The 27,867-nt window shown below is 43.1% G+C and overlaps 2 protein-coding genes across 2 annotated transcripts in view; both read right to left on the bottom strand.

Moving 5' to 3' along the window:
• ppp1r2 (protein phosphatase 1, regulatory (inhibitor) subunit 2) overlaps positions 1 to 3,983 on the bottom strand; it is a 35,353-nt gene extending 31,370 nt beyond the window's left edge. Inside the window, exon 1 of the mRNA XM_067995263.1 lies at positions 3,741 to 3,983. Within this exon, the coding sequence (XP_067851364.1) occupies positions 3,741 to 3,847 (107 nt within the window). The 5' untranslated portion in view covers positions 3,848 to 3,983. The remainder of the gene's footprint in view (positions 1 to 3,740) is intronic.
• An 8,657-nt stretch (positions 3,984 to 12,640) lies between these two features.
• The window catches only part of LOC137331117 (intestinal-type alkaline phosphatase-like), a 43,673-nt gene continuing 28,446 nt past the window's right edge, over positions 12,641 to 27,867 (bottom strand). Inside the window, exons 6-11 of the mRNA XM_067994723.1 lie at positions 25,027 to 25,161; positions 24,859 to 24,928; positions 22,859 to 22,997; positions 22,044 to 22,234; positions 18,797 to 18,913; positions 12,641 to 12,921 (exon numbers count right to left, since the gene is read on the bottom strand). Of these exons, the coding sequence (XP_067850824.1) occupies positions 12,641 to 12,921; positions 18,797 to 18,913; positions 22,044 to 22,234; positions 22,859 to 22,997; positions 24,859 to 24,928; positions 25,027 to 25,161 (933 nt within the window). The remainder of the gene's footprint in view (positions 12,922 to 18,796; positions 18,914 to 22,043; positions 22,235 to 22,858; positions 22,998 to 24,858; positions 24,929 to 25,026; positions 25,162 to 27,867) is intronic.

Genomic DNA, 27,867 nt, shown 5'->3' with positions numbered 1-27,867 from the left:
TTGTCGTGTGTCTCGAAGGCCGCCTTGGAGTATGCTTACCCGAAGGTCGGTGGCTGAATGTCCATGACTGCTGAAGTGTTCCCCGACAGGGAGAGAACCCTCCTGTTTGGCGATTGTTGCGCGGTGTCCGTTCATCCGTTGTCGCAGCGTCTGCATGGTCTCGCCAATGTACCATGCTCTGGGGCATCCTTTCCTGCAACGTATGAGGTAGACAACGTTGGCCGAGTCACAGGAGTATGAACCGTGCACCTGGTGGGTGGTGTCCTCTCGTGTGATGGTGGTATCTGTGTCGATGATCTGGCATGTCTTGCACAGGTTACCGTGGCAGGGTTGTGTGGTGTCGTGGACGCTGTTCTCCTGAAGGCTGGGTAATTTGCTGCGAACGATGGTTTGTTTGAGGTTGGGTGGCTGTTTAAAGGCGAGTAGTGGAGGTGTGGGGATGGCCATAGCGAGGTGTTCGTCATCATTGATGACATGTTGAAGGCTGCGGAGAACATGGCGTAGTTTCTCCGCTCCGGGGAAGTACTGGACGACGAAGGGTACTCTGTTGGTTGCGTCCCGTGTTAGTCTTCTGAGGAGGTCTACGCGATTTTTCGCTGTGGCCCGTCGGAACTGTCGATCGATGACAGTTCCGACGGGCCACAGCGAAAAATTGCGTAGACCTCCTCAGAAGACTAACACGGGACGCAACCAACAGAGTACCCTTCGTCGTCCAGTACTTCCCCGGAGCGGAGAAACTACGCCATGTTCTCCGCAGCCTTCAACATGTCATCAATGATGACGAACACCTCGCTATGGCCATCCCCACACCTCCACTACTCGCCTTTAAACAGCCACCCAACCTCAAACAAACCATCGTTCGCAGCAAATTACCCAGCCTTCAGGAGAACAGCGTCCACGACACCACACAACCCTGCCACGGTAAACTCTGCAAGACATGCCAGATCATCGACACAGATACCACCATCACACGAGAGGACACCACCCACCAGGTGCACGGTTCATACTCCTGTGACTCGGCCAACGTTGTCTACCTCAGACGTTGCAGGAAAGGATGCCCCAGAGCATGGTACATTGGCAAGACCATGCAGACGCTGCGACAACGGATGAACGGACACCGCGCAACAATCGCCAAACAGGAGGGTTCTCTCCCTGTCGGGGAACACTTCAGCAGTCATGGACATTCAGCCACCGACCTTCGGGTAAGCATATTCCAAGGCTACCTTCGAGACACACGACAACGCAAAATCGTCGAGCAGAAATTGATAGCCAAGTTCCGCACCCATGAGGACGGCCTCAACCGGGATCTTGGGCTCATGTCACACTACACGTAACCCCACCAGCGAACAAATGTTATCCGTTTTTAATATAACGGGTCATTGACTGTCTTCCTTATCTCTCTCTCTTTTTTTGTTTTTGGGGGTTTGTATATTCGGTGGCCTTTTTAGGTGACACCTTTCTGTCTGCTCACTGTGATTGCCTTGGCAACGGGCAGTAATCACCAGGCATTGTTCTGTGATCTTAAAATGCGAAGGATTCGAAAATGTTATTTCCACACCGTTCACCTGACGAAGGAGGAAGCCTCCGAAAGCTTGTGGGATTAAAAATAAAATTGTTGGACTATAACTTGGTGTTGTAAAATTGTTTACAATTGTCAACCCCAGTCCATCACCTGCATCTCCACATCACTGTTATTTATGGTAGCTAATTTGCGCACAGCAAGGTCCAACATACAGCGACGAGATAAATGACCAGAATGTTGGTTGAGGGATAAGTGTTGGCCAGGACTCCCTAGCTCTTCTTTGAATAGTGTCATGGGCTCTTTTACATCCACCTGGGAGATCAGATTAACGTCTCATCCGAAAGACAGCACCTCCAGCAGCGCAGCACTTCCTCAGTACAGAGGCAGTATACTCTTAAAGTTACTTCAAGTTTACCTACAAAAGTTAATGCGTGTTTGTGTGGAATACGTTGTGCAAAACCGGCTAAGTGACAAAGTGGTGAGCACTGAAGTAACAAGCAGCAGCAGTCTGGGTGCAGTAACGGATGGTGCTGGGTGGAGAAGAATGCAACGAATCGCGGATGGGCACTATACGGTTCAGAAAGCAATGGAATATGATGTCCGAGGTGGGAAAAGACCGTGTGCAAGGTCAAAGCTGAGAAAGTGCGATGTGTAGGAAGAACGTGGTCAGTAACAGCAAGGGCTGGCAGTGGGGAAAGTCCGGTCTCCTCGAATCAATCGCCAACCTACTAAACCCAAGATCTCTAAATTCAGGCAACGGCCAGTTTGTCGGTAGCTCTATCCCCACCCCCCGGGCCGGTTTGTCGTTAACTCTGTCCCCACCCCCGGGCCGGTTTATCAGTAACTCTGTCCCCACCACCCCGACTGGTTTATCAGTAACTCTATCCCCACCCCCCGGGCCGGTTTGTCGTTAACTCTATCCCCACCCTCCCCCGGGCCGGTCTATCAGTAACTCTATCCCCACCCTCCCCCGGGCCGGTCTATCAGTAACTCTATCCCCACCCTCCCCCGGGCCGGTCTATCAGTAACTCTATCCCCACCCTCCCCCGGGCCGGTCGATCAGTAACTCTATCCCCACCCTCCCCCGGGCCGGTCTATCAGTAACTCGATCCCCACCCTCCCCCGGGCCGGTCTATCAGTAACTCTATCCCCACCCTCCCCCGGGCCGGTCTATCAGTAACTCGATCCCCACCCTCCCCCGGGCCGGTCTATCAGTAACTCTATCCCCACCCTCCCCCGGGCCGGTTTATCAGTAACTCTATCCCCACCCCCCGGGCCGGTTTGTCGTGAACTCTATCCCCACCCCCCGGGCCGGTCTATCAGTAACTCTATCCCCACCCTCCCCCGGGCCGGTCTATCAGTAACTCTATCCCCACTCTCCCCCGGGCCGGTCTATCAGTAACTCTATCCCCACCCTCCCCCGGGCCGGTCTATCAGTAACTCTATCCCCACCCTCCCCCGGGCCGGTCTATCAGTAACTCTATCCCCACCCTCCCCCGGACCGGTCTATCAGTAACTCTATCCCCACCCTCCCCCGGGCCGGTCTAACAGTAACTCTATCCCCACCCTCCCCCGGGCCGGTTTATCAGTAACTCTATCCCCACCCTCACCCGGGCCGGTCTAACTGTAACTCTATCCCCACCCTCCCCCGGGCCGGTCTAACAGTAACTCTATCCCCACCCTCCCCCGGGCCGGTTTATCAGTAACTCTATCCCCACCACCCCGGGCCGGTCGATCAGTAACTCTATCCCCACCCTCCCCCGGGCCGGTCTATCAGTAACTCGATCCCCACCCTCCCCCGGGCCGGTCTATCAGTAACTCGATCCCCACCCTCCCCCGGACCGGTCTATCAGTAACTCTATCCCCACCCTCCTCAGGGCCGGTTTATCAGTAACTCTATCCCCACCCTCCCCAGGACCGGTTTATCAGTAACTCTATCCCCACCCCCCGGGCCGGTTTATCAGTAACTCTATCCCCACCCTCCCCAGGGCCGGTTTATCAGTAACTCTATCCCCACCCCCCGGGCCGGTTTATCAGTAACTCTATCCCCAGACCGGTTTGTCGTTAACTCTATCCCCAGCTCCCGGGCCGGTTTGTCGTTAACTCTATCCCTCAGGCCTCAGGGGACGGTAACTTTAGTGACTGCGAAGTGGGTTATGGCCCGAACACGGGTCACAGCGCCAGGCCCCGAACCCGATCACGCAGCGCAGTAACTCACTTATAGTCCTCCTCTTCCTCCGCGCATAGATCCAGCGCCGAGGTTTGCTGAGGGCGCTCCAATTTTCTGTTTTTTAAAATCCCTTTGATGGGTGCAGGAGCCGCCATGGCGGAGCGGGCGGGCTGAAAAGCGAGTGCGCGCAGCGGCAGCTGCTGGAACTTTTCACTCAACGACGCTCACCACCGCCCCCTCCCCCGGGGCCCCGCTCATCCTCCGCCGGCCACCACTGGCACTGCACCAACTCTCGCGAGAGCGCGAAGACAGAGCAGATTCTCGCGCGATCCGGGTAAACAAGCCGATCACGTGAGGCATTGTGAGGCACCGGAACTGATGGCATAGCACTTGCTAACAGCGCAGCCGCGTATGAAGGAGGCTGAAGGGGAGGGAGAGGATTTGTCGTTGGAAAATTAGAGTGGATTTGTAGAGGAAGACTTTTTTTCACCCAGAGAGTGGGTGGGTGGGGGTCTGGAACTCACTGCTTCGGAGGGTGGTAGAGGCAGAAACGCTCAACTCATTAAAAAAAAATACTTGGGTGTGCACCTGAAGAGCCGTGACCGGCAGGGTTAGGGACCAAATGCGGGAAAGTGGCATTAGGCTGGGTGGCTCGTTTCTCAGCTGGCACGGACACGATGGGCCGAATGGCCTCCTTCTGTGCTGTAAATTTTCTGTGATTCTAACTTGTAGTGGGTGGGGCACTCACAACTCATTCATCGTAGTTGTCTGGACACCTGCAAGGTTTCTATCTCCTGTGGTTCTTTCCAACAACTTATTTTCCTTTCAGGCACTAATCCTCAAGAACGTAAGAAATAGGAGTAGGCCATATGGTCCCTCGCGCCTGCTCCGCCATTCAGTAAGATCATGGCTGATCTTTGACCTCAACTCCACTTTCCCGCCCGGTCCTCATATCCCTCGAATGCCCTAGAGTACAAAAATCTATTGATCTCGGTCTTGAATATACTCAATGACTGAGCATCCACAGCTGTCTGGGGTAGAGAATTACAAATATTCACAAGCCTCTGAGTGACGAAATTCCTCCTCATGTTAGTCCTAAATGTCTGATCCCTTGTCCTGAGACTATGACCCCTAGTTCTATACTCTCAAGCCAGGGAAACATCCTCTGAGCAACTACCCCGTCAAGTCCTCTTACAATCTTGTATGTTTCAATGAGATCACCTCTCATTCTTCTAAACTCCAGAGAGTATAGGCACATTCTACTCAATACTCAAACCTCCCTCACACAACAATTTGCATTTATATCTTTAACGTAGTAAAACGTCCTACAGCACTTCACAGGAGCGTTATCAGACAAAATTTGACACTGAGCCACATAAAGAGGCATTAGGACAGGTGACCAAAAACTTGGTCAAAGAAGTAAGTTTTAAGGAGCATCTTAAAGGAGGAGAGAGAGGCGGAGAGATTTAGGAAGGGAATTCCAGAGCTTAGGGCCAAGGCAGCTGAAGGCATGGCTGCTAGTGGTGGGGCGATTAAAATCAGGGATGCGGAAGAGGCAAGAATTGGAGGAGTGCAGAGATTTTGGAGGGTTGTAGGGCTGGAGGAGGTTACAGAAATAGGGAGGGGCGAGGCCATGGAGGGATTTGAAAACAAGGATGAGAATTTTAAAATCGAGGTATTCCTGGACTGGGAGATAATGTAGATTAGGGGTGATGGGAGAATGGGACTTAGTGCAAGTTAGGATACGGGCAGCAGAGTTTTGAATGAACTCAAGTTTATGGAGGGTGGAAGATGGGAGGCAGGAGAGCATTGGAATAGTCGAGTCTAGAGATAACAAAGGCACGAAGACGGTTTCAGCAGCAGATGAGCTGAGACGGGGCAGAGACGAGCGATGATATGGAGGTGGAAGTAGGCGGTCTTGAAGATGGAGCGGATTTGTGGTCAGAAGCTCATCTCGGTCAAATAGGACGCCAAGGTTGCAAACGGTCTGGTTCAGCCTCAGACACTGGCCAGGGAGAGGGATGGAGTCAGTGGCTAGGGGACAGAGTTTGTGCGGGGAACAAAGACAATGGCTTCGATCTTCCCAATATTTAGTTGGAGGAAATTTTTGCTCATCCAGTACTGGATGTTGGACGAGCAATGTGACAAATGAGAGACAGTGGAAGGGTTGGGGGAGGTGGTTGTGAGGTTGGCTGGGTGTCATCAGTGTACATGTGGAATCTGACGTGTTTTGGAATGATGTCGCCCAGGGGCAGCATGTGGATGAGAATAGGAGGAGGCCAATGATAGTACCTTGGGGGATTCCGAAGGTAATGGTGCGGGAGTGGGAAGAGAAGCCATTGCAGATGATTCTCTGGTTACAACTCTTTTTTTTGTGTTTGAATCACTACCCCAAAAACCTCACAGTTACCAGCTCAAACTTTTACTGCCCCTTCCTCTGGTCTGTCATCCAAGACAACATTAAAATCTGTGTCAACTGTCTTGGCTGCAACATTGACACCATTGATTTCCTGAGGAGCCCAGACAGTCTTCCAACCTCTCCACCTTGTACAACAGCCACCTCCATGGCCCCATACATAGGCTGCACATTTGGATGCAAATGGCACATGACTAAACTGGCCACCAGATGTGGCTTAACAACTTCGAGTTGTGACACTGCTCCCTTTCCATTGGTAAAATCTGCTTACTACACCAAGGTCATCCTGTAGAAGAAAAGCAACTGCAAATTCTTTCTACCACAGTCTACTCTGACCTCCCTTTCCAATACTCACATTGGGCTTCAAATGTGAAGAATTCACAGTAACCACAATTGAGCTAATCTGCACAGCTGTCTTTGTTCCTCTCACTTTTCCCCTCCCTGCCACCCGTTGCTCCCAGTTTCCCATCCTGCTCTTCCCCTAACTAAACCCTTACCTCTCCCATAATCTATAGTTTCTTCCCATCTACTATTAATCCTTAGTACTTTCATCTGGACCACAAAGCTGACAATGTGCCCCCTTGGGTGCTTATAATCCATTTCTTGACCACCTAACTTTATCTCTATAGCTCCCTACTCTCCCAACAACGTCACTCTCTATCCCTTAGCACTGTCTCTACATTATCTAAAACACCCAATGTCAAATCTCAATCTGGTGCCCTGCAGCTCGACTGCAAAATTTAAATGAGGCCAGAGCCTCAAAATCACGAATCAGGGGAGCCTCTTCGCCTCTGGAATGAGCGGCTGACCAGTGCACTCCTCTGGTCGTCCATCCAAAAGTCAAAATCTACCCCACTAAGTCCTCTCCAAATCCCTTTATGGCTTCACCTCTACCTATTTTCATACTTTGCCCCACCACGTGTCTCTGCGTACACCCTCTGCTTCTCCTGTTTTACCATTGGTGGCCGCTCCTTCAACATGTTCTCACACTCTGGAACATATCTCCTTCAGCATCTCTGCCTTGTCACCTTCCTTTCTGCCTTCAAAAGCCCCTTCTATTTAAACTGTGGGGCCTTTCATTATCACTATAGCTGTCTTCTTGTTTTCTCTTACTCTTTAATGAGAAAAGATCTTCAGGCAGGAGAGTAGAAGATCTCAATCTCCCGTATATGTCTCCAACCAAATATGGGAGAGTTTGTGTGTCTGGCATTAGCGTTCGTTGCCAGAGACTGAAGATGGATGCAGGCTTACAACGTTCCACTCAGTTCCTAATCTGAACCATGGTAAGTGGAGAGGTGCCTGATGGAGACTCTGACATTTTCTAGCAAGAGGGAAGGAAAATCAGAGGGAAAGTAACATCTGAGCAGTTCCAGGCCGCTGGCTACAGGGGGGTTTGACAGAGGCTTGGGCGATAGAACATGCGGCTTTTCAGCTGCAGATGCATCAAACCCAGCAGATGACGAAGAGGAATTAGGGAAAAATGTAGAAACTAACCCAAAACCACCACCATTCAAATAAAGTTAATAACGAAAAATCCCAGGTGTAAAAACCTTATCTTACCACTATGCTTCAACAAATTACCACAAGTTGCCCAAAGGCTAATGGATTCTTAACATTTTTTTATAAAATGAAATACATCAAAGATTTTTTATTGCAACTTGAAAGTTGATGTATGAATACAGCGTTAAAATACATCAACTTAATAATCCTTATAATTGAAATCAATTATAAGTTCTTCCAGAGACAACATAATAGAAATTCAATTGCGCAGCGCTTGTTTTTCGGGTGAAGAATCCAAAATGGCGGCTGTGTGCATGCGCTCAGTCTGCACAGGAGGCGCACCACATGCCATATTGGTTTGGGCACCGTGCAGTCGTCCAGGACGCCTGCCTGAAACTGGCGATGGGCCCATTACATATGCAAATCGGGGATCTAATGTTTGCTTCAGGCTCCTCAAATTCGTTGGCGACAGCGATCAGTTTTCTCAGGCGCACAGCAGCCAAACCAGCGATCCTTAAAGGGACCGCTGGAGGCTGCCACCCAAAAGGTATGTTTAAAGTTTTTTTACTTACCTTAATGTGGAGCAAAGAGATGCAGGAGTGCTCCTGCTGGCTCCACATTAAAACTGCTGGTGACTCCGGGCCATCGTTTGCCCCCCTCCCAATTGCCTCCCCTCCCCTCCACTCCAAGCTATGAAGTGTGTTTGCCGTGGGATATTTGCATGTGAGAAAGCCAGTTTTAATAGATAGGGGAATAGATATTAAAATAGTCATAAAAAATCATAAGGATGGTGGCCTTAGAGAGTATAGGAACTCAAAGCAACAGACTAACATGAGTTGTTGACCAGAGCAGTACATATTGAGGAAAGGTTAGAAGGGACCCCATCCTTATGATTTTTTTATGACTATTTTAATATCTATTCCCCTATCTATTAAAACTGGCTTTCTCACGTGCAAATATCCCACGGCAAACACACTTCATAGCTTGGAGTGGAGGGGAGGGGAGGCAATTGGGAGGGGGGCAAACGATGGCCCGGAGTAATTCATGTATAGAGAAATTAAAGTCATATATTCAAAGATAGCCTCAAAACTCAAAGGTAGGGGATGCACGATATATTCTCTGGTATACTTGGATGTTGGCCTCCCATCTTCCACCCTCCATAAACTTGAGCTCATCCAAAACTCTGCCGCCCGTATCCTAACCCGCACCAAGTCCCGTTCACCCATCACCCCTGTGCTCGCTGACCTATATTGGCTCCCAGTCCAGAAACGCCTCGATTTTAAAATTCTCATCCTTGTTTTCAAATCCCTCCATGGCCTTGCCTCTCCCTATCTCTGTGACCTTCTCCAGCCCTACAACCCGCTGGGATCTCTGCGCTCCTCCAATTCTGGCCTTTTGTGCACCCCCAATTTTAATCACTCCGTCAATCCATGCCTTCAGCTGCCTAGGCCCTAAACTCTGGAAATCCCTCCCTAAACTTATCCACCTCTCCTTTAAGACGCTCGTTAAAACCTACCTCTTTGGTCAACAATCCTAATATTTCTTTATGTGACTTGGTGTCAAATTTTTTTTGATAATGCTCCTGTGAAGCACCTTGAGATGTTTTACCACTTTAAAGGCGCTATATAAATGTAAGTTGTTGGTAAAGGAGGAGAATTCATCAAGGATGTAACAAAATGGCTAGTAACTTGGAATATCTTCAGCACAAAATGGACTGGCACAAGAGAGATGAGCTGCATCTAAGCAAAACAGAAGCCATGAGACTTGCAACGAACATTAAGACAGCTATCAAAAATAATTCAGACGAGATGTATGAAGAGGATGGCAGGGAGGAAAGTCGATCTCCAACAAGACAAATTGTTGAGTGGAAGATAGTAAATAGGCAGGTATGAACAGATTGGGCGGGATTCTCCTCTTTAAGGTGGAGTAGCAGACTTCTGCTTGTCCCTCTGACCTCACTGTGCCATCCCATTTCCCTAAACTTACAGCGGGCTTGCAAGTGGTTATGATACTGGACTAGCAATCCAGAGGTTGAGAGTTAAAATCCTGCCATGCCAAGTCATGTAATTGAATTCAATAAATCTGGTCATTTGTGGACTAGAACCAGAAATTACCATGAAAGCTTGTCATTAAAACCTAACTGGTTTGCTAATGTCCTTCAGGGAAGGAAACCTGTCATCTGCATGTGACTCCAGTTCCACACTATGTGATTGAGTTTTAACGCCCTCAGAGCAACTATGGATGGGCAATAAATATACTCAAGCAAAAATAAGAAAGGGGGAGTCCACCATTGCTGCAACAGCACCCAAAGATACAGTGAGATTAGTTAAAGGGCAGAGCGAGCCCAGGAAGAAGTGAGCAACAGTTTTTCTATGTCTCAGCTTAGACTGGGTGGGATAGTGGAGGAAAATCCAACCCAAAGAGATGTACACACAGGAACCAGTTATCAGGAGCCGGTGGACACTGAGAGCCAAGAAAGAAGGGATATGTACTGAATGTAAGAACACTAGAAGTATTAGAAATAAAATGCCTGAACTGAAGGCCGTTGTGACATTAGGAAACTACCATATATTGGAATATCTAGAGGATATCACTGCCTGAAAGGGTGGTAGAGGCAGAAACCCTCATCGCATTTAAAAATGCTTGGATATGCACTTGAAGTGCCGTAACCCACAAGGGCCGAATGGCCTCCTCCTGTGCCTTAAATTTCTATGATTCTATGTTTCTAGGATAGTTAAGAATACAACATACAGGCTATAGAATGTTCAGGAAAGATAGGGTACACAAGAAAGAAAGTCATGTAGCTCTATATGTGATGGACACTTAGGATGTTAAAGATATTGATCCTGTGGGAGATGGAAAGTTACACAATGAATTACTGTGGTTCAATATCTTTAACGTGAAAAAGATAAATCTAAGTATGAGGAGTTATCTACAGACTGCCAGGCTATAATAAAAAGGAAGTCAGGTTTCTCTATGAAGATATAAAAATGATATGTAAAAACAAGAGGATTATTTTAATGGGGGACTTAATCAACCAAATATAAATTGGGAATACCTAAGTAATTCAAAGTCCCAGATGGTAAACATAATGTGCAATTCCTTTACCACACAGTGTATCAAGGAAGCCACAAAAGGCAGTGCACATCTTGGTACTGCTAAGCAACCCAGACATTCTATAGGATAGAGACCACAGAATTATTAAATTCGACATGATGTAGAATTTGGAGATGCAGAGGACTAGGAGCCAGGCATATAATTTTAAAAGGACTTACTTTAAAGAAATGAGGGAAAAGCGTAAGCAAATTGATTGGGGGTGGGGGTTGTTCAACAACAGTTTATTAGAAGACAAGGGAAACACTTTTAAAGGCATAATGCTAAACATCCAGAATAAATGCAAATCTGGGATCAGCATGTGTTGACTGAATAAGCCTGACCCTAAATTAATTAACACACAAAAGCAAAACAAGGAGGATGAATCCTGCAGAGAGTAAGATGAAGGGAATGACTAGAAGAATATAATAACATGTAGAAACATGTCAAAAGGGTGGTTCAGAGGGACCTGGAGAAAGCATGGCTACAGATGTGAAACATATCAGTAAGAATTTCTTCCAGCACTGTAACAGTAAGAGGACAATCAGAGAGGAGGTGAGAATCTTAAAAGATACAAACAAGGTTGAGTACAAGATAGTTAATATACTAAATGATTACTTTACTATGGAAATCATGAACAACATACCTTCCTCTAAATATGATGTGGCGATGCCGGTGATGGACTGGGGTTGACAATTGTAAACAATTTTACAACACCAAGTTATAGTCCAGCAATTTTATTTTAAATTCACAAGCTTTCGGAGGCTACCTCCTTCCTCAGGTGAACGATGTGGAAATGAAATCCTCGAATTTGCCTGATTGCCTTGGCAACGGGCAGTTGAAAAAACTGTCTGTACTCACCAAGCATTGTTCTGTGAATTATAAATGCGACTTCATTTCGAGGATTTCATTTCCACATCGTTCACCTGAGGAAGGAGGTAGCCTCCGAAAGCTTGTGAATTTAAAATAAAATTGCTGGACTATAACTTGGTGTTGTAAAATTGTTTACAATTCCTCTAAATAGGAATAACCCAAGTGGAATTAGTAACTTTGATGTAAATAAGATGAAAGTCCTAGACAGGTTTAAGAGGTTCAAAACAAATAAAACCCCATGGATAGACAGTATTTATCTCAGAGTATTAATAGAGACAGGGAGAAGATGTGTGAGGTATTGACAGTCATTATGGGGAACTCAGTGAATACCTGAGAGGACCTGGCAGAATGGAAACAGGCTAATGTAGTGCCCATTTTCGAAAAGGGCAACAAAATAAACACAGACAACTACAAGCCTTTTAGTATTAGTTCAGTATCACCTAAAATAGATGGAACTGTTTATCAGGAGTAAACTTGAAGATTACCTGTACGACAATAACCCAGTAAACAACAGCCAACATGGGTTCAGAAGGAGAAAATCCAATCTGACCAACATTGTTGATTTTTTTGACAAAGTGTTGTGGATGTTGTTCTATGATTGGTCAGTGGAAGAATTGATGAAGTGTGATTTAAACTTTTCCCCCCCAAGGTGTCTCACCCAACTGACATTTGTGAATTCGTCTGGCAGCCTCAGCACTCAGCTTCCAACATCTAGTTCAGATTCAAGTGTTCAACTACTTATGTTACGAAGCTGTGCAAAATACTTCCAATAACCATTAGTGAACAAGAATGAAATTCCAGGAGATTGATAATATAGTAAATATTTTTTTTAAACTGGAAGCCGAAGAGAGTATAATTAATATTTTCATTATTTTATTTCCAAAACATACTGAATGCATTTCATTACACAAATACAAGATTTCAAAGAAATCAAATATTAAAGAAAATATTTGTTTCCTTAGCTAAATAGGCAAAAAGAGAAAGCAGAATAAGAGTCAATTCAATCAAGCATTGATTACTATACTTTTCAATTATCCTTGAATATTCCTTTAATTCTAAACACAAGCTAAAGATTATTTAATATGAGTAAATAAAGTGTCACGAATAAAAGACTGAGAAGGCTCATAGGCTGGGATAAGGATCCGCTGTTGGAGTTGGGACTTGGTGGGCACTCTTCGTATGGCTCAATGCAAGCTGCATATGCAATCACGTGAGCAATGTAATTCTCCTCATGAGTTCTGTGAAACAGATAAGCCATGGGACCTTTAGCAAAAATTGCCACATCTTCTCCTCCATGAGTTTCTGAAGCCAGTGGAACAGCGGCTTGTTGCTCATAATCCTTGTTCTCTGCAAAAGACAGAAAATCTCATCATATTCCTCCGTGGTCTAACACCTCCGAACCTGTGGAACACCCTTCAGCCCTATGTTCTTGCATGTGCCCTCTGTTCTTACAGCTTTGGCCTCTTTTACATCCCTGCTTCGCTCCATTCCACTTTCAACTGCAGAATCTTCAGCAATTTCAGCCCTAGTCTCCAGAATGCTCTCCATAAATCCCCTGCCTTGATATATCTCTCCCCTTCTTCAAAAGCCTCATTAAATCTTTTTGGTGACCAGTTCTAATCCTTCCATCACCACTGCTTGGTATCCAGTTATCAGCACTTCTGTAAAGCACTTTGGGATGTTTTATTATGTTAAAGGCATTATACGAATGAAAGTGGTTGCATCTACATCATTTTGCCAAACAATTACATCACATATTAGAAGTTATATTAAAATTTGATTCTCCAGTCACCACTTGAAACGTGCTTCAAGCCTACCTTTGAAGAAACACCATCAGTAGGACATTTCTATTTGCTACGTGAGCAGTAATTTAAAAGTAACAAATTACTGCTGAATTATGAGGAGTTTTGTGCTGTAGACTCACACCTAATGGAAGAAGTGTGACTGCCCAAAACATTGGCTTTGGCACAGAGCTTGGTGAGAGTTGGGTGAATCTGCTAAATGAAATGAATTGCAAACAGAGTGAAGACTTAAAAACGGGAATTTGGTGAAAGGAGGTGCTAAGTAATGTAAACCCAGGGGCAACAGTAAATATGTAAATATATAAATAAATAATCTGTAATTAATTAGATCTTAGGGGTATAAAATTAACTAAGTAGATGATACCAACATTTAAGGGATCCGAATTGCATCAAATAAAAATCTGGTATACATAAATAATAAATAGGAGTTAAGGGGATACTAAACTAAAACATAGACAGACTTTTAAGTAAAATGATGGGACAGCTGAGACCCGTTGCCTGCAATTTCTGTGCCATGTGGGAACTCTAGGACACTTTATGTGGCAGTGCCTCCAGCTGCTCGAACTCCAGCTCAGGGTTTCTGAGCTTGAGAAGAGGCTGGAGTCACTGCAGGGCATACAGGAGGCTGAGAATTTCCTGGATCGTATGTTCCAGGATGTGGTCACACCGCAGCCACATAGAATTCAGGAGGATAGTACGTGGCTGGCCAGCCGGCAGGGTAGGAAGAGGCAGGTAGTGCAGGAATCCTCCAGAAGTGTGGCAATGTCAAACCGGTTTTCAGTATTGAATATCGGTGAGGGTGACTACACCTCAGGGAGTGCAGTCTAGAGCACATCCATGGCACATGGGGCAAATGATTGCACAGGGGGGCACAGCAAAATGTAGAAATGTAGTGGTCATAGGGGATTCGATAGTCAGAGGGATAGACAGGCGTTTCTGCAACCGCCAACGTGAGTCCCACATGGTGTGTTGCCTCCCTGATGCCAGGGTAAAGAACATGGGTTCAGAACATTTTGAGGGGGGAAGGGGAACAGCCGTGTTCCATGTTGGAACCAATGATATAGGAAGGAAAAGGGTTGAGGTCCTACAGACAGAGTTTCAGGAGCTAGGGAGGAAGTTGAAGAGCAGGACCTCAAAAGTAGTAATCTCTGGATTACTCCCAGTGCCATGTGCTAGTGAGTATAGGAGCAGTAAGATAAGACAGATTAACACATGACTGGAGAAATGGTGCAGGAGGGAGCACTTCAGATTCCTGGGGCATTGGGACTAGTTCTGGGGAAGGAGGGACCTGTACAAGATGGATGGGTTGCACCTCAACAGGGCTGGGACCATTGTCCTCGCAAGGAGGTTAACTAGTGCTGTGGGGGAGGGTTTAAATTAATTTAGCAGGGGGAGGGACACCAGGATAAAGCATTTGAGAGGAGATACAAGGTGCACAGAGGACTGGAAGAGTAGTTCAGAAATAGGAGGAATCAGACAAGGGGGAAATGCAAGGCAGACTAAGATGGTCTGGAGTGCATGTGTGTAAATGCACGGAGTGTGGTAAAACAAAAGCTGGTGAGTTGCAGGCACAAATAGCCACATGGGATTATGAAATAGTGGCAATAATGGAGACCTGGTTCAAACAAAGGGAGGATTGGGAACTTATTATTCCTGGCTCAATGTATTCAGGAAGATTAGGGAAGGAAAAAAAGGAGGAGACGTGGCAGTATTGATCAAAGATACTGTTACAGCACCAGAAAGGGATGATGTACTTGAGGGTTCAAAGGCAGAATCTATCTGGTGAGAATTAAGGAACAATAGAGGAGCTATTACGCTGCTGGGTGTATACTACAGGCCACTAAATATTGGGAAGGAGGTGGAGGAGCAAATTTGAAGGTAAATTGCAGAAAGATGCAAGAACTTTAGAGTAGTGCTAAAGGGGGACTTCAATTATCCTAATATAGACTGGGATAGTAATAGTGTAAAGGGCAAAGAGGGGGAGGAATTCCTGAAATGTACACAACAGAACTTTCTTGATCAGTATGTTTCCAGCCCAACGAGGAAGGAAGCAGTGCTGGATCTAGTTCAGTGGAATAAAGTGGGTCAAGTGGAGTATGTTTCAGTGGGGGAACATTTGGGAAGCTGTGATCACAATATCATTAGGTTTAGAGTAGTTAAGGAAAAGGACAAGGAAAAATCAAATGTGAAAATACTCAATTTCAGTGAGTTGAAAAGGGATCTGGCCCAGGTAGATTGGAATCAAAGATTGGCAGGTAAAACAGTAAATGAGCAATGGGAGACCTTCAAAGAGGAGATAGTTCGGGTACAGACTAGACACATTCCCACGAAGGGGAAAGGAAGAGCATACAAAGCTAGAGCTCCCTGGATGACTAAAGATATAGAGATTAAAATGAAACAGAAAAAGGAGGCTTATAATAAATGTCAGGTTCATAATTCAGTAGAGAACCAAGCTGAAATCAAAAAGTACAAAGGAGAACTATAAAAGGGAATAAGAGGGGCAAAGAGAGAGTATGAGAATAGATTTGCAGGTAACATAAAAGAGAATCCAAAAGTCTTTTATAAACATATAAATAGTAAAAAGGTTAGACAAAGGAAGGGTAGGGCCGATTATGGACCAATAAGGAGATCTTCTTGTGGAGGCAGAGGGCATGGCTGAGGTACTAAATGGGTACTTTGAATCTGTCTTCACTAAAGAAGAGGATGCTGCCAATATCACAGTAAGGGAGGTAGTAGAGAAATTGAATAGGATAAAAATAGATAGAGGCAGTACTTAAAGGTTGGTAGCGCTCAAAGTAGAAAAATCACTCGGTCTAGATGGGTTGCATCCTCGATTGCTGAAGGAAGTACGGGTGGAAATTGCGGAAGCTCTGGCCACAATCTTCCAATCCTGCTTAGATATGGGAGTGGTGCCAGAGGACTGGACAATTGCAAATGTTACACCCCTGTTCAAAAAAGGGGAGAGATAAACCCGGTAACTACAGGTCAGTCAGCCGAATGTTGGTAGTGGAGAAACTTTTAGAAACAATAATCTGGGACAAAATTAATTGGCACTTAGAAAAATGTGGGTCTATAAATGAAAGCCAGCAGAAATTTGTTAAAGGCAAATCTTGTTTGACTAACTTGATTGAGTTCTTTGATAAAGTAATGGAGAGGGTTGATGAGGGTAGTGCAGTTGATGTTGTAAATATGAACTTGCAAAAGGCGTTTGATAAAATACCATATAATAGACTTGTGAGCAAAATTGAAGCCTATGGGGTTAAAGGGGCAGTGGCTGCATGAATACGAAATTGGCTAAGGGACAGAAAGCAGAAAGCAGTGGTGAACAGTTGTTTTTCAGACAAGAGGGAAGTGTGCAGTGGTGTCCCCCAGGGGCCGCTGTTGGGACTACTGCTCATTTTGATATATATTAATAACCTAGACTTGGGTATAAAGGACATAATTTCAAAGTTTGCAGATGACACGAAACTCAGAAATGTGGTAAACAATGAGGATGATAGTAACAGACTTCAGGAGAACAAAGACAGATTGGTGAAATGGGCAGACACACGGCAGATGAAATTTAATACAGAGAAGTGTGAAGTGGTTCATTTTGGTAGGAAGAATGAGGAGAGGCAATATAAACCAAATGGTACAATTTTAAACAGGGTGCAGGAAAGAGAAACCTGGGGCTGTACGCATGGCAAGTTGAAAAGGCATACAGGATCTGTGGCTTTATAAATAGAGGCATAGAGTACAAAAGCAAGGAAGCTATGTTAAGCCTTTATAAAACACTGGTTAGGACCCAGCCAAAGTATTGTGGCCAATTCTGAGCACCACATTTTAGGAAGAACGTCAAGGCCTTAGAGAGAGTGTAAACGAGATTTACTGGAATGGTACCAGGGATGAAAGACTTCAGTTACGTGGAGAGACCAGATAAGCTGGGGTTGTCCTCCTTAGAGCAGAGAAGGTTAAGGGGAGATTTGATAGAGGTATTCAAAATCATGAACGGTTTTGATAGAGTAAAGAAGGAGAAACTGTTTCCAGTGGCAGAAGGGTCAGTAACCAGAGGACACAGATTTAAGGTAATTGACAAAAGAACCAGAGGTGACATGAGGAAAATATTTTTTATGCAGCGAGTTGTTATGATCTGGAATGCACTGCCTGAAAGGGTGATGGAAGCAGATTCAACAATAACTTTCAAAAGGTAATTGGATAAGTACTTGAAGAGGAAAAAAATTGCTGGGCTATGGGGAAAGAGCAGGGTAGTGGTACGAATTGGTTAGCTCTTTCAAAGAGCCAGCACAGGCATGATGGGCCGAATGGCCTCCTTCTGTGCTGTATCATTCTATAATTCTGACTCCTACAGCTGTTGGAGAAAGGAGAATTTCATTCTATTAGTCTGGGCAGCATACAAGCTCAGGTCTCAGAGATGAAAGTGCAAATATATCATTAGTTTTACTAAGCCACTTTTTAAAGCTCTCATGACTATAGAAGGAATAGAATTGTCAGTCACTGACAGAGCAAGACACATAAGTGGTCAATTGTCATCAGTTTCATCAAAAATAATTGCACTGCTAGGTTGGAGTCAAGCTCAATATGCTTTACCAATGGTACATATAATATTGGATAGTTTCCTTGGTTTCTAAATTTTCATATTTTGTAATTTTCAGTGGATAGAGTGAAATTAATAAATTACTCAGTACTACATCACCCTATTATGCAAATACAAGTAATATAAATACCAGTAACAAAAAGTCAGATACCTTTAAATGGTATAGCTAAGTTCAAATAGTAAAATGATTTTAGTGAATTGTTCTCCATCTCTAGACTGGTCCATTGGCACCCCATTTGCTTTCTGTCCAAAATGCACGCTCTACAGTACTGTTCTGCTTGACCCTCAAGACAAATTCCTTGCATCTAATGAGCAAGAAAACCAGCAACTATGTTCAGCCAGTAATTAAATCTAAATACAGCTATAATTGCAAAAATTGCACTGAGCTGGTGTGAAAGTGATTGCACCCCTGCTTCACTGTCACCAAGACCCACCCCAACTCCATACCTATACCTACAACGTCACTAATGTACTCTGAGAAATTTGCTTTGCCAAGGAGATCCATTAATATATAGGGAATTTCCATTAGTTGCTTATAGTAGCCCAATATTGCAGTGCCAGACAAAATCCACTGGAAGCACTGGCAGTTTTTATTCTGAAATTAACTCAACTTCAAATTGTTCAACCTGAATTAAATCCTGCACTTGTGTCCCAAAATTACTATGAATGTAAATATGCAGTACCAATATGAACAGGCTTTAATGTGTCTTAATGAATACTGTCAGTTTGGTAGAATTAGTGCAGCGTAGTCAGTATACCATCTAAGTACTACAATGTTCATGTTAATCTATAAAGCCCAACAAATATAAAACTCAGACTTTCTTACCAAAGTCAGTTGAGCTTATGTTTGGTCGTGTTCCATTTGTAATTGCATAACCAGGTCCATTTCCATACAAGATACTTGAATATGGCTTTCCGTCCCAAGCCAATGCAGGTGCCAGTCCTACATTAATATATTTAAAAATATTGTTTATTATTCATTAATTCACAGCTACCTAACCAATGTATCCATTCAATAATTGATGCTAGCCATAGCAACACTATCAGCAAAACTTATTTCCATTTCCTTCCTGTGTATGAACCATTAGAAGAGTTAGCACAATCAGTAAACACCATACTTTGGTTCAACTTAACAGTATTAGTATCAAAAATATAAAGTGCACCGTTGAATGAACAAATTTTAACTATGAAGCTCATTTGTTTCACATTTAATTTGAAGTTTGTAAAAATAGCCAAAAATAACAAAGCATAAAATTGACTGAGGACAAGCTAATAAGCAAATCTTCCACAATGTCCGTCCGCTGAAGATTTTGTAATTTCAACTTAAAGTTATATTTCATAATCAGCGTTTAAAATTCTGTCCTAAAAATTAAAGGGTCATTAAAAATTTCATGTGTGTATTATTGGGGGTAATAGTCTAACCAGAAGTTTTTAAACCAATTTTAAATTATTTCTTAAATTGAACTGTGTGTGTTACAAGACCAATTTTATACTGTTCAGTTTTCTCCACAATGATTTGTGTACAATGGGTAGATTTTCCACCTGCTGACCATGAATGAGTAGAATTATAATCTAAATGTAATGTCTAGATATATAGTGAAACAATTCAAATTATATTTTTAACACAAACCTAAATACAATTAGAATAATAAAGTACTTTGCATATCAAATAAAAACAATTGTAAGGATAACAATGATGCATAATTAACTAAACTTGCAAAATAAAATTTAAGCTTCTAAACCGGATGTTAATCTTGGTGTAATTTGATTCGAACAGCTTCAGGTAATGTCACGTAATCAGCTCTAACACCCGTTGGTAACATTACATAAATCACAGACACCATGCTCAATATTGAAATGGTGGCGGGTTGGCAGCTGGGGGGATGAAGGTGCACGTGGCAAACCCAAATTAAAAAAACTTACTGTTTCCAACGTAATCGCAATGTAATTGATGGTGATTAAAGTTCTTTCCAGGTTTCGCGCCCGGCAGCCAGCCTGATTGACAGGCTGGCTGCCGATAGGAGCTGCAATGCCGAGGTGGGGGAGAGAAGTGGAGAGAAGGAGAGAGAGTGAGACATCATCCGGCACTGGAATGGAAGATCGGGGGGATGGGGGAGAGGGGAAGACCGGGGTGGAGAGGGGAAGACCGGGGTGGAGAGGGGAAGATTGGGGGAGGGAGGAAGATCGGGGGGGAGAGAGGAATATCAGGGGGGTAAGATCGGGGAGCGGGGAAGATCGGGGGAAATGGGGGGGAGAGGGGGAGATCGTGGGGACATTGTGGGGGAGAGGTGGAGATCGGGGGGACATCGGGGGGAAAGAGGGCGAGATCAGGGGGACATCGGGGGGGAAGAGGGCGAGATCAAAGAGGGAGACATCGGGGGCTGAGAGGGACATCAGAGAGGGAGACATCGGACAACGGAGCAGGGTGGAAAGGTAGGTTGATTTTGTGTTTTAACTTTGTGAGATGATTTTTTATTTAATTTATTTTGTTTATTTTTGCCTGATCCGGCACCAGATGTGAACCAGAAGCTGTGGGAAGGCCGCCCATGAAAGTTAAAAATCATTCTAACTACCTAATATGTCACAAGTAAAGTGCCTTAAGTACTTCAATGAGGTACATTTGGTTCTTTAACTAATATTCCACCGGCTTTAATTGCCAGCGGGACTTCCAGATTCGGGACGCCGCCGCACACAGGTGCCTCTGTGGGAATCTCGGAAGTCAGCGGATTAGAGCCGGCTTCCGAACCCACTCTGCATTTTTTCCATTTTAACAGCCTCCCCACCCCCAACGCACCTGCAATTTAAGTTTAACATTGAACCCCATGCAAATCTCAATTCCAATGATTTCAATTGTTATTTTCATTGTGTAAAATCAAATACCATGTGAAGCTGAAGCAGAAATCTTTAGATGACTAAACAGCTTATGCCCATTTATTACAATGGGTGTTAAGTTTAAAGAAAAAGTAAATGTGGTAAACAGAGGATCAAGACTAGCAAAAGGCATTAATGGATTTTTATCTCTGCTCTGAGTTTTGCTAAAATATGTTAATGAAAGTGAGCCAAAAATTGCTTGTTAAGACTGTTAAGCCTTGTTGAAGGTGGATCAACATAAGAACATAAGAAAATCCAGTGTGAAAAGGCCATTAAGCATATCAAGCCTGCTCCATCCAGAGTCCATATGTGATTATTACATCGTGGATTTTCCTCTAACACACACCTGTTGATCCACTACTTTGAGGAACACTATTTTCCTTCTCCCCCCAAAAAAATACAGTGCAGCTAAATAGTTCTATGAATTGGGCTATGCGGTGGCTCAGAATGGCTGCTGACAATACTGTTACTCAACTGCTGGAGGTTAGCTCCTCAAGAAGCTCACTGATCTTTGGAGTGTAGAAGAGTGTCATATCATACCATTAATATTTAATTTTTGAATAAAACACACTTAAAAGTTATTTTTGTGAAGTAGTTTGACTTTGGTCTGAAGGAGGCTTCAAGATTGATCCTTAATGTTTACAATATATGCGTATAAGCAAATCAAGAAATAAGAAAACAAGTATACTCATCAATATGGAGGAATCATAACAATTCAAATACAACAATTGGACGCTACAGACCAGAGGATAATAGTCAAAAAGATAGGGTGGAAAATTTCCTCTGTGCACAACATGTATATAGAATTTCTTTACAATTGTTACACATAGCACACAGAGGATATCTTCCCTCAATATTGGATTGATGTTAAAATTGTGCCAATAATCAGTTTTCACAGTGTGAGTTATCAAAATCATTAAATTAACTCAAGACAACAATGTTCTATGCTGGTCTGTTTTCAAATGAAAATTGCTCAGCAAAATCTTGTAGCAATTTTTTGATAGATTTCATTAATTTTTCATTTAAAATTAAACCAAACTTCACACTCAAGAGAAATTTTGGTTTGTAGATAATTTTGTACAATTGCAGCATTTTTTGAAGTTTATTTTTGATACCTGAATTTTCAAACTATTTTTCCATTCACTAACTCAAAGTACAATTAGGCCTTTCATTTACCAAAGTAGGAAACATATTATTCTCACCAAATATTGGATTGCCACGAAGAGTATATCCACCAAAGGAGAACACATGAGAATGATCTGCAGTTACAATGCTGAGGGTGTCAAATTCATTTGTCCATTCACTGGCTCTTTCAATAGCATTATCAAATGCAACAGTTTCTGATAAAGCATACACTGCCTTACCACCATGGTGTCCGTGATCAATTCTCCCACTTAAAAAAAACATAAAAATCAACTTTATACTCAAGAACCCCCAAATCAGATACAGCATACAGTTAAAGATGGAGAGTAAAGCTCTTTCCTCAAAAGTGTGCCTTAACCACAATTCCACAACTGTGATATTAACCATCATCATCACCTCTTGGGGTGACATTGCTAATTTAGTGCAATATTTGTGCTGTGGATTCATGCCCAGAAACATATAGATCCCTTACAGTCATCAGAAAGAATCAACTTTCATCCCATCTATTTGAGCTAGATTCAAATCCAGATCCATATGTTGGTGATAGGACAGTGTTTTAACTCGCTGTGCCAAACTGGCTGATAAATATAACCATTATCCAGCACTGGCACTTAAATGTAAAACCATGACAAGTTTCCATCACAGTTATTAATGATACCAAGGTATCTTGCATCATCATCAACAACTCATAGTAATCTATGAGTATTAACTACCATACTGATAGTGAACAATATTCCATCCTCCAAAATTTAGCTCAACTCCAATGATGAGAAGATGAAAAATACTTTGAGGTACTGATTTAGGACTGTATAATTATTCTGGATAACTATAAGCTACAATATTTTCGATCAAATATAACAAATGTTTAAACTACTTATCTTCAACAAACAGGAAAAATCCACGGGGATTCTTACTAAGAATTCGAATGGCTTTTTCAGTCATTTCAACAATAGATGGATCCATCGTCTTATTTCGATTTAACTCATATTTCATATCCTTGGGTTCAAACAAACCTAAAAAACAAAACAAGATATTATGTCATTTATTCATTATTTAGTAATACTGAATATTTGTGGAGAAAGGCTTGTCTGTAAAATGCTAAAAAGAAAGTGCAATCCTTTTTTTTCAAGCCTACCCTTGGGTCTTAACACAATTGAGCCCACTTAATCCATACCACACTGACCAAACACAAATTCTTTAGATCATTAGGATCTGTATGCTAATGTAATTAGAGGATTTCTAAGGCAGTTCTGAGCTGGGAGATTGCTTCTTTCTGATTTTTTCCCTTACACCCAGAAGTGGCCCATCACAGCCATCTGAAATGTCCTCAGTGGAAGTTCAGCAACCTTCCACCTCCCAAGCTGTAGCCACTGAAAATACATTTCACAGGAGTACTAGGATAGGTAATCGAGTACATAAGACAGGGACTAAGGGGATGCACAACGATTATTGTTAATTTTCCAGTTAATTATTAACATATGAAATAGAGTTGTTGGAGTATTCTTTTTTCTAGATTTGGTGTTGGTGTTATTATTTGTAGTCAGGTGAGGGCAAGACCCATAAGACTGGACTGAAGGAAGGCAATCGGATGGTGGTAGTCAGAACAGTGGTGATAAGGATTGCGGAACTGTTGGTGTATTGGGATTGGGAGGAATGATTCATGTGAAATGCTCTTGGATGAGTTGCTCCCTGAGAGCTCTGGCAGCCATGGGTACTGTCGGTGATGCTGTTCCTGCTCTCCTTCCTCTTCACGCTGCTCTTTCTGATCTTCCTCTTGCTCCTGCTCCTCCTCCTCTGCCACTTCTTGCTGTCCAGGTGGTGGTAAGGGCCAGTTCCTCAATATCACTAAGTTTTAATGAAGCTGTGGAAGGAGCCATGAGAGGAGCTGCTAGTTCTACAAAAGCTAGCAAGTGAGAAGAGAAAGGTGCTAGTGTCTGCTCTGAAAGTAGCAAGGAAGAAGTGAGTATATGTTTGGAATGAGAGATGTTTTAGTGTGCTCATGTGCTGGGTAATGAAGGATGTGATGGAAGGGATGGAATTGTTCAGAGTGCTGGGGGAGGGGAGACAGGACTGTTGTTCATCTGTTAATGACAGATGTGGAGAAATTAAGAGCTGTACTCACCGTTGCTACTCGTGAGGCCATTGAAACATTTCTTGTACTGCATCCAGATCCTATGGGTGATGCTCCTGGAGCTGACGACCTCCATAGTCTATTGCCATGTCATGCACATAATGTTTTGGGATCTTCCTCCCATTGGCTGGAAAGATAAGTTCCCTCCGCCCTCACCTCTTCTATGAGGATCCCTAGGGAAGCTTCAGAAAACCTGGGGTCTTGCCTGCGACTCATCTTTAAGCAGTTTCTTCCTCCACTACTCCCAACAGTGAAATCAGCCAAAAGAGAATACAACCTCGCCTTAAGAGGTGCATTCCCACTTTAAATAGGCCTCTGGTTGACCCGCCAGCCAGAGGCCTATTTAATTGCTATGCCAAAGTGTTTCTTGTTGTATCAGCCAAATGGGTGGGAAACCTGTCCGTGAGATTATAATGAGGTCCGGGGCCTACTTTCTGCTGCAGCAGGCAAGTTTCTCACTAACCCCACCACACAATGCCCAAAGCCTGTCTGGAGTTAAAATTGAGGCCCAAATTTATGTTAAGAGCAATTTTTCAATTAGTGTGTTTTAATGTAACTTCTTCAGAAATAAGTTAGCATCTCTTTATCTGTTACTGTTCTCTAAATATATTTTAATTACTTATAAATTAATGATAAGAAAGAATGATAAGTACAATTTACTATCCATAATGGACCCTACAATGTGAGTCCACGTTGGCCTTCCTACAAATGGTGTTGCAAAGAATAACTTTTGGTGGACTTACCCATCAAATAGTTGGTTTTCTTCACATCAACAGCATCAAATTGACTTTTATTCCACACATACGCTGCATCCTGGAAGATGTTACAATGCAATACTTTAGAAATTGGCATATAATTAGAGGATAAAGCATTCAATGGAATATATAGCTGTGAAAAATATCAATAAGTACTGTTCTCTTATTGAGCCATTTTTCAATCAGATTTTGTTTATCTTTTCGATTGCCACTTTGAGCAGGATGATTTGGATATTCAGGGTCACGAGTTCCTTCAGGAGTCATGTACATTCTTCCTCCTCCGAGTATGACCTGGAAAAATAAATATACAGTTACTCTTTTTAACAAGAAAGTTAAATTAGGATAAACTGTCAACAGCTAAAAGTCTGCAGACTCACTGTAATTACTCAGTGAGTAAATGCACTATGTGGCACAGCATACAGACCAGGAAGGTTTTGGGTTTGTTCCCTTGATCTATTCTAAGTTAGTTCCTCTCAGCTGGGATGGGCATACTCTTGAATTAGCCTCAGTATCCAGCATCTTTGGAAGAGAAAAAAACATTGCCAGGGTTCTAGCGTTTGATCACTGTGCACCGACTTCTGCTAAGAGTGAGCATTCTTGAATGATGGGTGAAGGATCAGACTTGACATGGGTCAAGTAAGCACTGACGTTCATTGTGCAGGCTTACACGTGAAAGCTGACAACTTGAGTGAGGTAAAAGTGTTTTGTGGAAATGTGTGAGGCACCAACTTCACGAGGGGAGATGTAATGGGAGAAATCAAAGGGTAAACCGCAAGGAGAAGAAAAGCATCTGAAATCTAATTTTTCATGTTATAGATCAGTTCTAACATATTGTATATCACATTCATAAAAGAATACTGATCAGACTATCTTTGGAAAAATTACAATGGAAGATAAGTGAAGTGTACACATTCCCAAATGATTCCAATATCCTTTCCAGAAAAGTGTAAAAACTACATATAGCATTTTAGACATTTTGTTGAAAATAATAATTAAGTTTTTTTCTAAATACATACCATTAAAAACAAAGGGGTTTTCAAGCGAGACTAGTACGGCGCCTTTTGCAGAATTTACTGTGCTAACTATAGGGAATTGCTTTTTCTCATATTTCAGATTTATTGCAACACCATTTGGTATTTGCACAAATAAGGACATAAGAACATAAGAAATAGGAAGAGGAGTAGGCCATACGACCCCTTGAGTCTGTGTGGAATTCAATAAGATCATGGTTGATCTTCGACCTCAACTCCACTTTCCTGCCCTATCCCCAAATCCCTTGATTCCCTTAGTGTCCAAAAATCTATCGATCTCAGTCTTGAATATACTCAACGATGGAGCATCCACAGCCCTCTGGGGTAGAGAATTCCAAAGATTCACAACCCTCTCAGTGAAGAAATTTTTCCTCATCTCAATCCTAAATGGCCTACCCCTTCTCTTGAGACTATGACCCCTAGTTCTGGACTCTCCAGCCAGGGGAAACAGCCTCTCAGCATCTGTTGTTTCAAGCCCTCTAAGAATTTAATACGTTTCAATGAGATCACCTCTCATTCTTCTAAACCCCAGAGAATATAGGCCTATTCTTCACAACCTTTCCTCATAGGGCAACCCTCTCATCCCAGGAATCAATCTAGTGAACCTTCGTTGCAGCCCCTCTATCATAAGTATATCCATCCTTAAGTAAGGAGACCAAAACTGTACACAGTACTCCAGGTGTGGTCTCACCAGAGCCCTATATAATTGCAGCAAGATCTCTTTATTCTTATATTCCAATCCCCTTGCAATATAGGCTAACATACCATTTGCCTTCCTAATTGCTTGCTGTACCTATCTGCATGTTAACTTTTTGCGATTCATGTACAAAGACACCCAAATCCCTCTGACTACCAACATTTCTTAGTCTCTTACCTTTTAAAAAAATTCTGCTTTTCTATTCTTCCTACCATTTCCCCACATTATACTCCATTTGCCACCTTCTCACCCACTGACTTAACCTGTCTATATCCCTTTGCAGCTCATTGCGTCCTCCTCACAGCTTACCTCAAGGAATAAAAGAATTCAGAATGGAGTGATTTGTTTGTAACTGATGTTACAGCAAAGATATTTTATTAGGAGCATTAGAACAACATGTATCATATTTTGGACTGCTACATATTTTAGAAATTATTAGTAACTCATATGGAGTTGCTAAAATTTACTGCAACTAGTTTTTGTGTGGGATAGAAAAGGTGAGCACATGTGGGAACTAGGTTCTGGCACTGGAAAGTGATGACTGAATTTAACATGGGATACTAGGATTCAGTGCATTGTGCTGTAACCCAGGGAACAACTACAGCCTTATTTTACTCGGATAATCTAATTTTTTCCTAGTTTAAGATTAGGGATATGGGTTCAAAAACAAAAAAAAACTGCTGCTTAAAATACCACCTTGCAATGTTATATGTTAAGAAATTATCAACATTAATTGAATGCTGTCTTTATGTGTTATTTTGAGACTATACTGCTCTTGAGTTTTTTCGGGATGTAGGTACACAGGCATTTTTGGATTGATATGAAGTGGTTTCAGGAATCAGGTCCCAATCTTTCTCCCAAGGTTAGAATGTCATACCCTCTCCTGGAAACTCCCACATGGCTTTTTAATACCAGGTGTAGTATAACTCCAACTCACTGTGAATCTATACTTTAAAAGTGCTGACATGATCCAGTGGTCTTCCTGGACTTACATTCTAATGTCAATAGAGTGCTGCTGCTCCTAGCTGCTCTCTCCTGACATTAAAAATGAGATTCTTAGGGAGTAGAGTCCTGTGCATGTACTGAATCGTGCATGTGCAGAGATCCTTTCTGGCTGACCTCAGTGCGATCTGTAATTGATAGTTGTTCTGCTGGCTGCATATCACGTTTCACAGAAATAGGTCTGAGATCAGAAGCTACAGTGTAATCATAGGCTAATATTGGTGCGATAAAGACCATTTTCATTTACAGAGTACCGTGCCCTGTAAA

Source organism: Heptranchias perlo, chromosome 13 (genome assembly GCF_035084215.1).
Source record: "Heptranchias perlo isolate sHepPer1 chromosome 13, sHepPer1.hap1, whole genome shotgun sequence".
NCBI lineage: Eukaryota > Metazoa > Chordata > Chondrichthyes > Hexanchiformes > Hexanchidae > Heptranchias > Heptranchias perlo.
Note: the sequence above shows the minus strand (reverse complement) of the source record. Positions and strands in the feature narration are given on the sequence as shown.